At 38.3% G+C, this 14,571-nt stretch overlaps 1 protein-coding gene across 1 annotated transcript in view; it reads right to left on the bottom strand.

Annotated features, from left to right (window-relative positions):
* Nucleotides 1–14,571, bottom strand: part of ANKRD13C (ankyrin repeat domain 13C) — a 113,792-nt gene that overhangs the window by 39,603 nt on the left and 59,618 nt on the right. The window contains exons 6-7 of the mRNA XM_006862412.1: nt 11,691–11,757; nt 1,953–2,097 (exon numbers count right to left, since the gene is read on the bottom strand). Coding sequence (XP_006862474.1) covers nt 1,953–2,097; nt 11,691–11,757 — 212 coding nt within the window. The remainder of the gene's footprint in view (nt 1–1,952; nt 2,098–11,690; nt 11,758–14,571) is intronic.

Here is a 14,571-nt window from a genome sequence, read left to right as displayed (position 1 = left end):
CTGCTCCTGTAAAGATTTACAGCCTCGGAAACTCTGTGCAGGGTCGCTATGAGTCAGAACCAACTCCACGGCACATAACAACAACATAAAGTTGGTTAGCAACATTAAAAATAGGTAGTAATAACTAGAGGAAGAAAGAAGAGGAAAAAAAGACTAATCTCCTGCAATTTGATGAACCTGGCCTATGCTTGTGTATGCAGTAGGTCAAATGAGGGCACAAATCTTTACAGCAAGGATCATTCCCATCCCCTTAGCACACAGGGTCGACAAGGCTGGGCAACTTAGACATTGGCTAACCAAAATGGGGTGCTACAAAGGCAAGAGCTCCGGTAGCGTAGTGGTTATGAATCGGGCTGTGAATCACAAGGTCAACAATTAGAAACTACCAGCTGTTCCACGGGCTTTCTGCTCCCATACAGCTTCGGAAACCCTGTGCAGGGTCACTAGAGTCGGAACCGACTCCATGGCACATAACAACAACAACAAACAAAGGCAAGAAGTGACTGGCTTACAAGCTTTCAATAAGGAACCTAGTTCCAGAGGGTGTGGGGGAAGGTAGAATCTCCACTGAGTGGTTTCCAATCTGACTGGATAGGGCTGATGAAAGGAAATGGGAAAAGACTCTTGTGGTACAATAGTGAATGATTGTTATCAGGACTGACTGTGAGTGTTGGTAAGGTAAATGTAGACCTTTTGTAACAAAAGGAGGGGAGTGGTTGATTTTGCAGCCTAGGAGTGGAGGTTCCTGAGACCATCAAGGGAGAAAAGAGGAGTGCTGGACCACATCCAGAGAAGTAGTGATGACAGAGATGGTGGCAGAGACAATGACATGGAGATGGAGTAGCTGAGGACTCTAGACTCAGGGAGGGAGAGGAGCTGTGTGCTGATGGCCAAAGGGCAGGCTTGTGGGGTGTATCCTTTGGCTGTTTGATGATGCATGGAAGGGATTGTAATCATTGCAATGAAACTAAAAATGATAGGATGAGTGTAAAGCTAATGTTCTCCCATGTAAGCTATCACATAATTCACAAGAAAACCTTAAAAAAAAAGAGTATGTGTGGGACGATAGAGTTCCCACTGAATAGTTTTCATCTGGTCTAGATGGGTCTGGTGAAAAGAGATGGGGATAAGATTCTTATGATTCAATAGTGAGTAATTGTTACCATGACTAATTGTGACTGTCACAATTGTAAGGTAGAAGTTGTGTAACAAAAACAGGGGAGTAGTTAATCTTACAGTCCAGAAACAGAGGACCCTAGGACCGGCAAGAGAAAAGAACACAAGCGGAATGTGGGACCTTATCCAGAGAAGCAATGATACCAGAGATGGAGGCAGAGACGGAAACATGGAGAGAGGGAGCAGCTGAGGACTCACTGAAAGATAGGGACTGAGAGCTGGTGGCCGCGAGGTAGACTTGCAGAATGCGCCCTTTGGTGAGGTAAATTATAATATATGCATTAGAGTTTTTGAAGAAGAGCTAAAGTGAATAGAGAGAAATACTGTTACCTGATGGTACATGAAGGGGATTATAATCATTGTATAATGAAACAAGTATGTGATTTGTTGAATGTAAAACTAATGATCTGCCCTTCAAACTTTCACTCAATTCACAATAAAAGCAAACAAAAAAAGTAGGTAGTAAGGTAATAAATGGTGAAAGGCTGTCACAGGTTCAAGAAATGAGAAGTAGGAGAAATTGAGAGTACATTTGAGTTCATCTAGGTAACAGATCATCAATGAATTCTGAGCAAACAGACTCAATGGATTGGTCAGGATGAGGACCAGATGGTAAAAATTTAAAAATAAAAAAGAGCTACGAGTTAGTAAGTGAAAGTTTTGTGATTCAGTCATCTCAGTTACACCTTTGCACTTTAAGCAATTACACTAGGATTGGACTACAGTCATTTTTTTTTTAACCATTCAGAGGAATATTGATAAGATAACATGCTCACCTTGTGGTGTATTCGCTGATAAACTTTTTGTTCATTGTCTAATACTACAAAAGATTCAGAGGGTGCCGCATCCCCATTGAAAATGAAGCTTAAATCCCCTCGTTGGCACTTCATGTCAGTAAAGTCTATTAGAGTTGTATCAAGCCTGTGAAAAATGGTAGATGAGAAACTACAGCACAATTTTGATAAAACTTCATTAATAATTTTTAAAACTTTGTTCCTTCTAAACTCAAACCAAGATACTAACACCATATGTAAAAGTCAAATTTATAGATAAAAGTTAAATGGAAAATATTTGATTTTAAAAATGCCAAAGGAATATTTAAATAAAGTCTTATCCCTACTTTGTAGATTTTTAAATATATGCTACAACAGCCAACAAGGAAAAAAAAAGATTTCCATTACTAAAGTATGCCATTTTCTTTACTATAACTATTCAATAAACGTTAACTCAACAAGAAAGCACAGAATAGGAAAGCAGTCCTATCCTTCAACATAATGTGGATAACCCAAAGAAACACAAGAGGGATATAATTCAATGGATGGACAACACTCTTGAATTTAGAACTGCCCTTTTTGATCCCCGCCTTACCCCTAACCAGTCAGTACCAAAACTTGCATAATTCTTCAACTTCACAAGCCATTTAACCTACTCCAAATTTGATTTGACTTTCCAGATTCAATCTAGCATAATCTTTCCAGTCAGTATCTCCACAGTTTGCACTCTGTGTCAAAAACTCACGGATTCTTGTGTTTTTATTGTGCTCTTTATTAACATGAAGTGGGCATGATCTGGCCCACTGAGTTAGTCTCAAGTAAAATCCCACAGATTACTACTTGTAATTTGGAGAATACTGGAGTGGAAAAAATTTGCATGTCCCTGAAGAGCTCTGTTTTTACAGAAGGCTTTATTGAATAACACCAGGATCAAGGTCACCTGACTTGCAACTCAAAAAATATAGTAACTTAATCCAAGAAATTGGTTGGCCCAGCAGTCAGATACCAATCATGCCCCAGAAAGTTCCTTTAAGACTTGGTAAGCGGGGCCCAAGCGTTGTTGACCGTCCAAACCATAGGCTCTGAGGATCAGACTTTAGCTACCTAGTAGACATAGCAAACTGTCCCTCATCTGATTATTCAGTAATGCTTGTTAGTAATCTCATACATGAGTCCTGGATATCCACAGACAAATGTAAAAACCTTCCCTAAAAGCCGAGACTGTAAATTCCAAAAAGGCAAGTCCCCCCCCAACCAAAAAAAAAAGCTAAAGAGGATAGAGAGAAACACTGTTAACTGATGATATTGTTGTTGTTGTTACGTGCCGTCGAGTCGGGTCCGACCCATAGCGACCCTGTACAGGGTTTCCGAGGGTGTAAATCCTTACGGGAGTAGAAAGCCTCATCTTTCTCCCGCGGAGCGGCTGGTAGTTTCGAACCGCTGACCTTAAGGTTCGCAGCCCAATTCGTAACCACTACGCTATATGGAGGGGATAATAATCAATGTAATGAAACAAGCTATATGAATGGTTGAATGTGAAGCTGATGATGTGCCCTGTAAACTTTCACTCAATCCAAAATAAAAACATTTAATTAAAAAAAAAAGACTTGGTAAGCGATCCCTGACTACTGATTCCCCTGGCTACTTCAAGTTTCTATAAGAACTCATGACTTTGCAGGTTTTTCCAGTTCTCATCATGGACAAGGGCATTCTTGATATCCCCACACAGAAAAAGATAAGAAAAAGGATACATCTCACATACTAGGGTTTATTATCAAAATCCTTTATCATCAAACTTTTAAGAGTGATTTTACCAGGACAACATGGATAAAACTGAGAAAACAGGGAAATATGTTAACCTATGTAAATGTAAGTGCTTTTCTAAAAGATAAAAACATCTCTTTAGAATGAAAAACAACCCATTGACTCCTGAAAGAATGAACCCTGCAGGCTGCTGCCTTTTAGCTAAATCTGTGCTCCTGGTGTACTTCCAGTGGTGTGATGTCTGCGGCTAACACCTGTGGCCTATGGCTTTGCCAACAACAACAACAAGCTGCTAACCTCAAGGTTGGCAGTTCGAAACTACCAGCAGTTCCGCAGGAGAAAGATGAGGCTTTCTGCTCCCGCAAAGATTTACAGCCTCAGAAACCCTGTGCAGGGGGGTCACTATGAGTCTGAACCGACTCCATGATGCTTAACAACAACAATACCATTACAGTTGGGCATATTCCTACCTCTGTAAGATGTGGTCTCCTCATATTACCTAAAAGAAGAGATCATTTTATATATAAATGGCCTATCAGTGAGGTGCTATGGATTCATGAGCAGGACTGCAAGGTCAGTTTGGACTGTAAGGCTGGCAGTTCAACCTACCAGCCACTCTTCGGAAGCCCTACAGGGTTGCTATGAGTCGGAACTGATTCAACCACACTTTAACAACATTAGGGTGCCCAGAACCCTGGTGGCACAGTGGGTTAAGTATTAGACTGCTAACATTTAGGCTGGTGGTTCTAATCCATGAGTTGCTCCACAGGAGAAAGCTCAGTCTGTTTTGTAAAGAATTACATCTTTAAAAACCCTGAGGAGAAGTTCTACTTTGTCCTATAAGGTTGCTATGAGTCAGAATCAAACTGATGACAGTGGGTTTGGTTACTTTTATTTCGGCTTCAAGCTTTTACTACTAAGGAACTTTATGTTCCATGTAAAAGAAGAAAAGAGTCGTTTGCCTTCATTTCCTTCTTATCCATCCTAGGTGAGGATAATGGTAGGTAGCCAGGAGTGGAGGTTAACACTAATGAGAAAGGAAATGCAGAGTCAAAGATGAAGACAGATACAAACTGTCTTGGAAACATCTGAGTCCCTAAAAGTAACCAAACCTAGAATCAGTCATAGAGGCTTCCCAATTATATGAATACAGTTCATTTTATTTCATCTGAATATCTAAAATTTGCAAATGAAAGAAGACTATCTAATACAGGTTCTACAATATTCTGGACATACTGGCATATTAAAATAGTAAGCTGTATCACACATGCATTACAAACGATATATTTTGATGCTATTCTAATGTACTAATTAATTAGTCCTTGACTCAATGTCTATGATCCAAAATATTTTTTTTTAATTTTTACTATATAATTAGCCAAGATAAGCAAAAAACTCTTAATTCAAAAGAAAAGATATTTAAGAAAAAATATTCCTTTTTGAGCTAAAAGCTTGAAAAATGTTACTACAAAGGAATATATACCTTTCCACTGAAATAGAAAAGCCTATTTTTCAAAAGTTCTCGAAGTTCACGATATTTCAATCAGTGGCTGTTATCACTGATCACCTCATAATCAATAGTACTAAGTGAAAATGTTGATGTAACACTCAATAATAATTTTGCTCATACTATCCTATTTCTGGAGTCCTGGTGTGGCTCTGTGAGTTAATGCGCCAGACTGCAAAGCCGCCGTTTAAACTACAAGCTCAGTGGTTCAAGCTCACCAATCACTCCTTGGAAACCCTATGCAGGGTCACTATGGGTCGGAACCGACTCGACGGCACTTAACAACACCATCCTATTTCTAGGAGCTCTGGTAGTGTAGCAGTTACGAGTCGGGCTGCTAACCTCAAGGTCAGCAGTTTGAAACTACCAGGCATTTCACAGGAGAAAGATGAGGCTTTCTGCTCCCATAAAGATTTATGACCTCGGAAACCCTACACAGGGTCACTGTGAGTTGGAACTGACTCCACAGCACACTACCACCACCACCACCATCTTATTTCTACTAAAGTATTAATTATTCCTTGAAACTAAAGATGATACTCTAGATAGTCACATGGATGGCCTAAGATAAAAGTGAATGTGAATGATTTCCTGTCTTCATCATGAGCTGACAGGAGTCCCGGGACTGAGTGTTTTGCTAAATTATAGTAGCTTCTCTTTAACCTACTTTCTCTTACATAATTATTCTCTTTCAGGCTTTTATTTTTATGCCGTTTTAGCCACCATGTGGTTTTATTATCGATGATTTTTATGTAATGTGATCAGACCATTTCATTTTTAAAAGCCATGTATAAATGTGAAACTTTTCTTTGGCTATATGACCTTTATTTTCTCTTTGAAGTAGAAGATAAGGTCTTCTTCCTTATGTAAAGGGAAAAGCAATGAAGATTGAAGAAGGAGGCGAAAATCTGGAACACCCCATGTGGAGAAGTTGACTTGGGATAGGAACATAGATCTCAAGGTATCATGGAGGGTCTTGAATTTGTGACCAGAGAGCATGAATTTGTGACGGCCCCAAGCTGTATGATCCTGGGATCTCACTGCCTTGATGGAGAATGAAGAAGACACTTGTTTCATACGAATGGATGCTTTGGGCTTCTTCAAGCAGCAGATCCCTGACTCAAAATGGCTTCATAATAGAGATTTGTTTGTCTCACATAGCAAAAAAGTTCAAGAGTTAGTTCAGCAATTCAATAATGTCCAAAAAGTCCAGATTATTCCCATATTTCCAATCTTCCATTCTTAGTTTTTTCATTATATCTTTGTTTACATATCATATTATTGTATGGCAGCATCAAAAAGTAGAAAGCCATGGACAGGTTTGAACGTGCCTTTGTTTTTATCAATGAAAAAAATATCTTAAAGCAGGCTTTTCTTATATGTCACTGGCTATAAGTTGTCCAAAAATGTTCATCCTCAAGCCATCTCGCTGGTTTTGTGTCGGGTGTGTGTGGTGGAAAGTGTGTAAGTCTCAGTCTCAGATTCTGATTTCACAATCTCTCTAAACTACTTTTGATATCAATTCCAGACCTATTGGTTAAAGAGGCAGTATACCAGGAAGATGAAGTCACCCTGCAGGCTGCTGCTGATGATGAAGAGGTAGGTTATGACCTGAGCAGCTGGGCTCACTTGCAATACGCCCAGACACCATGTGCAGCCCAGGATGAAGAGCTGAGCTATTGCTTTAAATGTCAGCATGTTTGTCTTCTGGATGGTTGACACTTCATTACTGAGGGAAGAAAGCTTCCTTTTCAAAATCCAAAAGACCAAGAAAAAAAACACTAAATATACACAGATAATGGCACAGATGAGGCCAAGGAAACCCCAGATGAATCCATGGCCCAGTTGTAGCCAGCACCAAGGCAGACGTTCCATAAAGGTGAGGCCTGGCTCCTGCAGAAGTTACCACAATCACAGCTAGGACTCCACAGCCGACAGGGAACATGAGCTTCGTCGTGTGTTTGCTCACACTGGAGCAGTTGACCACTGTCAGGTTTCTTGCAGTGAGGAAGAGGTGCAAGCCCTCCAACAGCATCCAGGTTAAGGCAGCCAGGTAGAGGTAGTGTAAGGCACCAGCGATGATGGCACACAGCACCTTGGGCTCAGTCTGGTCGATCCTGATGAGGAAGAGGAGGTGGGCCAGGAAGAGGGAGAGCGAGAGCTGCAGGTGGAGTGAGGTGCTGATGTTCTGGATGGCTTTACACAGGAGGAAGGTGAGGGCTGCAAGGAGGCGGCACAGCAGAGAGAGGTCCAGCCCCACGTAGTTGATCACAGTCAGCAAGGCAAGGGATCCTCCTCTACTCTGTCTTGTGCTCTGACTTTTGATTCTGTGGCTACTGCTCCTCTGCAGATCCTCTGGTTGTCACAAGTTTCTGTCTGTGGTCGAGGAGAATAAATTGTGGGGATCTTGGGATCCAAAGGATGCACTCTACTCCTGGCTCTTCTTTGGTGTTAGTGAGATTTCCCAAAACAATTTTTTCTGTGGTCGAGGAGAATAAATTGTGGGGATCTTGGGATCCAAAGGATGCACTCTACTCCTGGCTCTTCTTTGGTGTTAATGAGATTTCCCAAAACAATTTTTTTTTTTTTTTAAGAAAAAAAAGTTTACAGTAATTAAAACCTAAATTTAAAAATCAAAAGAACTAAAATAAACCTTTCTTAAGGAAGATAATAGTATTTTTTCAACTTCTAAACGTATCTATCTTTGGAAAACCATGGCATCGAATCAGTTCATTCAGTTTCACAATTTGCAGAGAACCTGTATTTCCACCCCAGATACACTGAATTATAATCTACATTTTTACCAAGATGATTTGCCAGGTGATTCTTATATCTACATCTGTGAAACACCCTAAGAATCAACTGGGGATTTTTTAATATGTATTTCTGGGGTGAAAAAGCAAATTCTCAGCAGGCATCAACCCTAAAAAAATTGCTTTGAAGCCCTATGACAAACGCTTACATAAATGGTTTTACTAATGATTCATTATGTTAAAATACACTGCTAAATTAAGTGTTAAATCCAAATCAAATTCTTTCCTATTAAATTCTCTTCTATATTTTAATGCATTTTCCAAATGTTCTATAATAAACATATACTACATGTCCACAGCACTTTTGTAACAAGAGATTATTTTTAAAAACAAATAACCCAGAAATTTCTACTTTAATCAAATTCCATTGCAAGGGGATAATTATTCTAGAACTTGCTTCCAAATAAAAGTTTTCTCTTTGCTATAATTCAACATACTACATAATTTATCTTCTTTTATACAGTTGTATTTTTTTAATGTCTGCCTCATGACATGGTTAAAAAAACAAACTGAATTGAAGTCCGAAGTCCTGGCTCTGCCACTGATTGCAATGATGCTATTATTAGGTGCTGTTAAGTCGATTCCGACTCATAGCAACCTTATGCACAACAGTAAAAAACAACCTCATAATCGTTGTCACCCTTCAGTTTGCAATATGCTTTTGTAAAAACTCACTTCCCTTCCCTGAGCTTTCTCATCTGTTAAAGGAAGCGTTCATAAGAGATAATCTTTCAAGTTAGTTCTAGCTCTCTATTGTTGTTAGGTGCCATCGAGTCAGTACCGATTCAATAGCGACCTTATGCACAGCAGAACAAAACACAGCCCGATCCTGGGCCAACCTCACTATTGTTGTCACGCTTAAAGCCATTGATGCTGCCACTTTGCCAATCCATCTCGCTGGAGGTCTTCCTCTTTTTCTCTGACCCTCCACTGTACTAAACATGATATCTTTCCCCAGGGACTGGTGTCTCCTGACAATATGTCCAAAATATGAGAGACGAAGTATGGCCATCCTGGCCGCCAAGGAACACTCTGGCTGTACTTCTTCCAGAACGGATCTATTGGTTCTTTTGGCAACCCATGGAACTTTCAATATTCTCCTCCAACACCATAACTCAAAAGCGTCAATTCTTTTATGGTCTTCCTTATTCACTGTCCAGCTTTCAAATGCATATGAGGTTATTGAAAATACCATGTGCTTGGGTCAGGCGCACTTTAGTCCTCAAGCTGACATCTTTGCTCTTCATCACTTTAAAAAGGTCTTGTGCAGCAGATTTGGCTAATGCAATATGTCATTTGATCTCTTGACTGCTGCTTCCGTGAATGTTGACGGCTGATCCAAAGTCCTTGACAACTTCAATCTTTTCTCCATCGATAAGAATGCTATTTATTGGTCCAGTGGTGAGGATTTTTGTTTTCTTTACATTAAGATGCAATCCATACCGAAGGCTGTGCTCTTCGATCTTCATCAATAAATACTTTAAGTCTTCTTCACTTTCGGCAAGCACGGTTGTATCATCTGCATATCACAGGTTGTTAACGAGTTTTCCTCCAACCCTGATGCCACGTTTTCCTTCATATAACCTAGCTTCTCGGATTATCTGCTCAGCATACAGGTTGAATAAGTATGGTGAAAGAATACAATCTTGTCGCACACCTTTCTTAATTTTAAATCATTCAGTGTTCCCATGTTCTAGAGACTTACAAATCTAAAATACAATTCAGGAGACATATGGAGCTATAAGGATCCCTGGTAGGATAGTGGGCTGCTAACTGTAAGGTGAGTAGTTCGAATCCACCAGTCACTCCTCGGGAGACTGATGAGGGTTTCTGCTCCTGTAAAGATTTATAGCCTCAGAAACTCTAAACAGGATCATGATGAGTCGGAACCAACTTGGTGGTATGCCAATTATTTATGAGTAGGCTTCAAAAAGTTTATGGAAAAATGTCATTCCTTTTCAATTCCATTTTCCATGAACTTTTTGATGCCCCTTCAAAATTAATTTACAAAACTACTAATGTAAATATAATATTGACATAGTAACTCACATTAAGTATATATTATACATATGTGTGTATTGTTGTTGTTGTTGTCAAGTGCCGTGGAGTCGATTCCAGCCCATAGCGACCCTGTATAGGGTTTCCAAGCAGCAGCTGGTGAGCTTGAACCACTGACCTTGCAGTGCGCAAATTCAGTTTGAACCCCAAGGTCAGTTTGAACCACAAGGTGGACAGTTCAACTCACCAGTAGCTTCTCAGAAACCCTATACAGGGTTGCCGTGAGTCGGAACCAATTGAACGCCACCTAACATCAACAACACACTAGGAAAGGTCTAAAAGTGTTTTAACTAGGGTTTCAATTCACACATGAATGGGTTTACTCCAAACAAAACCTGTTTACTCATATCTCTGAGATCAGAGGATGGCTGCAGGCAACTTCTTTCACTTGTTCTAGACTCATTTATTATGTGCCTTCAAAAAAAGGGGGAACAATCAAAACTGTAGCTTCTGAGGAGATCATCTGCTAGGACAATTAAATTTAAGGCAGAGAGAAAAGCACAGTCGGTTATAGTGGTTTTTTGAGGGGATTCCAAAGGGGTAATCTTGATTAGAATTTTCATAGGACACAAGATTTTAAAGAAGTTTTAAGAAAATAGAAATTTGCGCTGGTAAGAAAAAGGCCAGGACAATTGCAACAAGAATTTTTTTCTCATTACCATAACACACTTGGTCATTCTTCAAGGGAAACAAGGGTTGTCCTGACAGAATTTTGTGATTTTATGGGGAAATATTACCCCATCTACTCTATAGCCCAGACCTTGCCTCTTTAGGCTTCTTTTTGCTCCCACATCTCAAAGTAACATTTTAAAAGAACACAATTTGAATCCCACAAGGAAACCAAAACTACCATTTGACATGGTGTAAAATGAAGAGCACAGATTCTTCAGGGGAGGATTGGAAATACCACCTTTAGACGTGCATAAGCCTAGATGGAGACTATGTCAAGAAACAATAGCTTCACCATCTGACACTTCTGTTTAATAAAGGTTTCTATGAATTTTTAACAATATTTTTTTACTTACTCTCGTATACTAACATAAAGAATAAAAGTAAAATTCTGAAGTAAGTAAATAGATAGGCTAATTTGCCATCAACTCCACACATCAATCTTACTTATAAAAGGAAACAGAAAAAAAATCAAAAGTGATCATTAGAATGGTTAGAAACTAAATAAATGAAAAGGTGGATGCATGAATAGGTGGATGAATACGAGACACTAGGAAAATGCTAAAAGTGTTGTAACTAGGGTTCCAGTTCACACATGATTATAGAAGAAACTAAAAAGGACAAAAATTGAGTCTTCCCTTTGTCCCTTATTCCTTAACATATCCAGGATCAGGGATGTAACTATGAAATTTCTTCCTAGTATTTTACCAAGATTTTCACTCTATTTGCCTTCTAGGTAGTCTATAGTTCAAAAACAACAATATCTTCAGTTTGTTATCTGTCATACATCTCAAATAAGAGAATACATACATTGTAATTACATTATAGCATTTTAAATTTATAAAACTTTATCTAAATGTAAGTTATTATTGCAGAAAGAAGTTTTCTCTAAATTTCAATTTTCTGTTATTAAGAATCAAATCATCTTACCTGATATTGATACCTTGCTTGTATATTTTACATGCATCAGAAGGCAGAATTCGGGAAAGTAAAGGCACTGCATTTTTAAAAAAAAAAAAGATAAAAAATAAGTTCTAAGACAGTACAAGCTTATAAATTAAAGAACAGTACTATAAATAATTTAATAATTTACCAAAATTGTAATACTTCCCTTTAATATAGTGTTTTTCCCATTAAAAATAATATTTAAAATCATTTTTATCCTTTTTGAATAATTAAACTGTGTATGGCTAACTCTCTCATTCTTCTCCCCCCACGTTCCTTTTACTACATACACAGTAACAGAGTCAATATGTGGCCACTCCTGGGTACATACTGCAGAATATCAGGAGAGATGAGAAAATAATGTCTTCTGGTAACAAAACTCCCTTGAATAGTTAACCAGATAGGCCTAAATCATATCTGATCCTTTAAATAAATTTTAATAAAATGGCAGGAAAGTCATGTACACAACTGAGCACAATTTTTAAAGACATATTTGAGTTTGAATACTAAGTATGTGGTCTCACACTTTTTCTGTAACTCAACTTCCAAACTTTGTAAAATGGTACATACAATTTACCTATGGTGGTGGTAGTGGTGTGCCATGGAGTCTCATAAGGATGCTGCACAGGATTTCTAAGGCTGTAAGTCATTACGGGAGCAGAAAGCCTCAACTTTCTCCTGTAGAACCACTAGCAGTTAGAACTGCTAACCTTGAGGTTAGCAGCCCAACTCATACCACTACACTACACAGATTTCTATATTCCAAGGTCACTGCTATAACTAAAATCCATATCACAAACTATGAGGGTGAGCCAAAATTTGTCCACACTCCAGTTATATTAAAACACCCGTACACATCCATGGCTGATGACAACATTGAGTGTGCACATGAAATAATCTGTCAAATAGAAGACAAGTGACAGTAGATTATGTGGCAAATTATGTACCAATCAGCCATGGCTCTGTCTATCAAATAATCCATGACAGACTTGGATTTCAAAAAGTTTGTGTGAGATGGATACCAAAACAACTCCCGGAAGAGAATAAACACAAGCATTTGGGTATCTGTAAACAAAATTTAAGGAGTTCTTGTAGCGTAGTGGTTACAGGTCAGGCTGCCAACCTCAGGGTCAGCTCTTCGAAACTACGAGCTGTTCCGTGGGAGAAAGATGAGGCTTTCTGCTCCTGTAAAGGTTTACAGCCTCAGAAACCCAGTGCAGGGTCATTATGAGTCAGAACCAACTCCACGGTATTTTACAATAACAACAACAAACAAAATTTGTACTGATATTCAAAAGAAGGTGAAAGTTTTGTGTTTTTTTAAATTCATTACGGTGACAAGACATGGATTCATCATTATGAGACTGAGAATAAACAGCACGGTATGGAATGAAAACATCTTCAATCGCTGACCAAGAAAAAGTTCAAAAGTCAACCATCAGCTGGAAAATTGATGCTTACAATTTTCCTGGGAGCCTCAAGGTCAATATTGGAACACTATCAGGAAAAAGGTTAAACAATCAATAGAGCTCCTTACAATGAGAGGCTCACTGAAGAGCTGAAGTCTAAACTTCAGATTAAATGCAGAGGACTGTTATCCAAGGGCATTGTGACCCTACATGACAAAACACATCCATACACCTTTGCCCACATTGCTGACACTCTGCAAAAACTTCGTTTTGAGGGGTTAAAGCATCCTCCCTATAGTCCTGATCTTGCTCTATTAGACTTCACCTGTTTGGTCCCCTGAAAGCTGCCTTTCGAGGACAAAGATTCACCTCTGATGAAGAAGTGAAGACAGCAGTGCATTCATGGCTTATAAGCTCAGCCTAAAACATTTTTTAATGAGGGAATACAAAAGCTTGTTGACAAAGTGTATTGAAAAGCAAGGAGATTATGTTGAAAAATTATATATTTATCTCTTCTGAAAGTTAATTAAAATTAAATTCCACAATCAAGAGTATGGATAATTTTTGACTCACCCTCATATATTTTATTTTATTATTTTTTGTCTATTTTTTTTAAGAGTACGGGCTAGTTTATGGATAAATAAATCTACTGATCAGGTTATAATAAACTACAAGTACCACAGGAAAGAAAAAAGTGTAAAGCTCAGAGTTCTTGAAATTAAGATGTCATCTGTATATTTTTGTTGTTGTCAAGTGCCATAATCAGATCCAACTCACAGTGACCCTGTATAGGGAGAAAACTAATGGGTTTGAAATACTGATCTTGTGGTTAGCAGTCCAGTGCTTATTCTACAGTGCCACACCAGGACTCTCAGCTGTACATGAGGATAATGAATATATGTGTGCATGTTTGTGGATATGTCTAAAATGTAATACATATACAAGGGGATTTAAAAGGTTCATAGAAAAATAAAACTGAAAGATAATGAAATTTTTACATGAACTTCCACAGGCCCCTTATATGTCCTACAAAACTCAGTGTTTTTAAAAAGGGTAGTATAAAATTAACTTGAGAAAGAATCAGTAGAGCTCCTTACAATGAGATGCTCACTGAAGAGCTTTCTGCAGAGAAAATTAAAGGTTAATTTCTTAGTTAACATTTTTACAGGAAAACTGGTCTAAAGTAACGAGCATGAAGGAAGAGCTTCGATCACTTATATAGATTTACATTACTGTTATTCATCCCAACTTGTGTTTCTTATCAAGAAAAATGTTTTCAGTAAATTATTTCTTATGTTCTTTAACTAGGGTAACTCTTAGTTAATATTCCTTTTTGGCTGGCAACACATTTTTTCTTATTTTTATATAATAAGATGTAGTTCTAGAAAATTGTTTTCAAGGGCAGAAATATAATTTTTAACTCATATATCAGAAATATAATAAATATATGACCTTCC

Source organism: Chrysochloris asiatica, unplaced genomic scaffold, assembly GCF_000296735.1.
Source record: "Chrysochloris asiatica unplaced genomic scaffold, ChrAsi1.0 scaffold00048, whole genome shotgun sequence".
Lineage (NCBI taxonomy): Eukaryota > Metazoa > Chordata > Mammalia > Afrosoricida > Chrysochloridae > Chrysochloris > Chrysochloris asiatica.
This window is presented reverse-complemented; position numbering and strand designations above follow the sequence as displayed.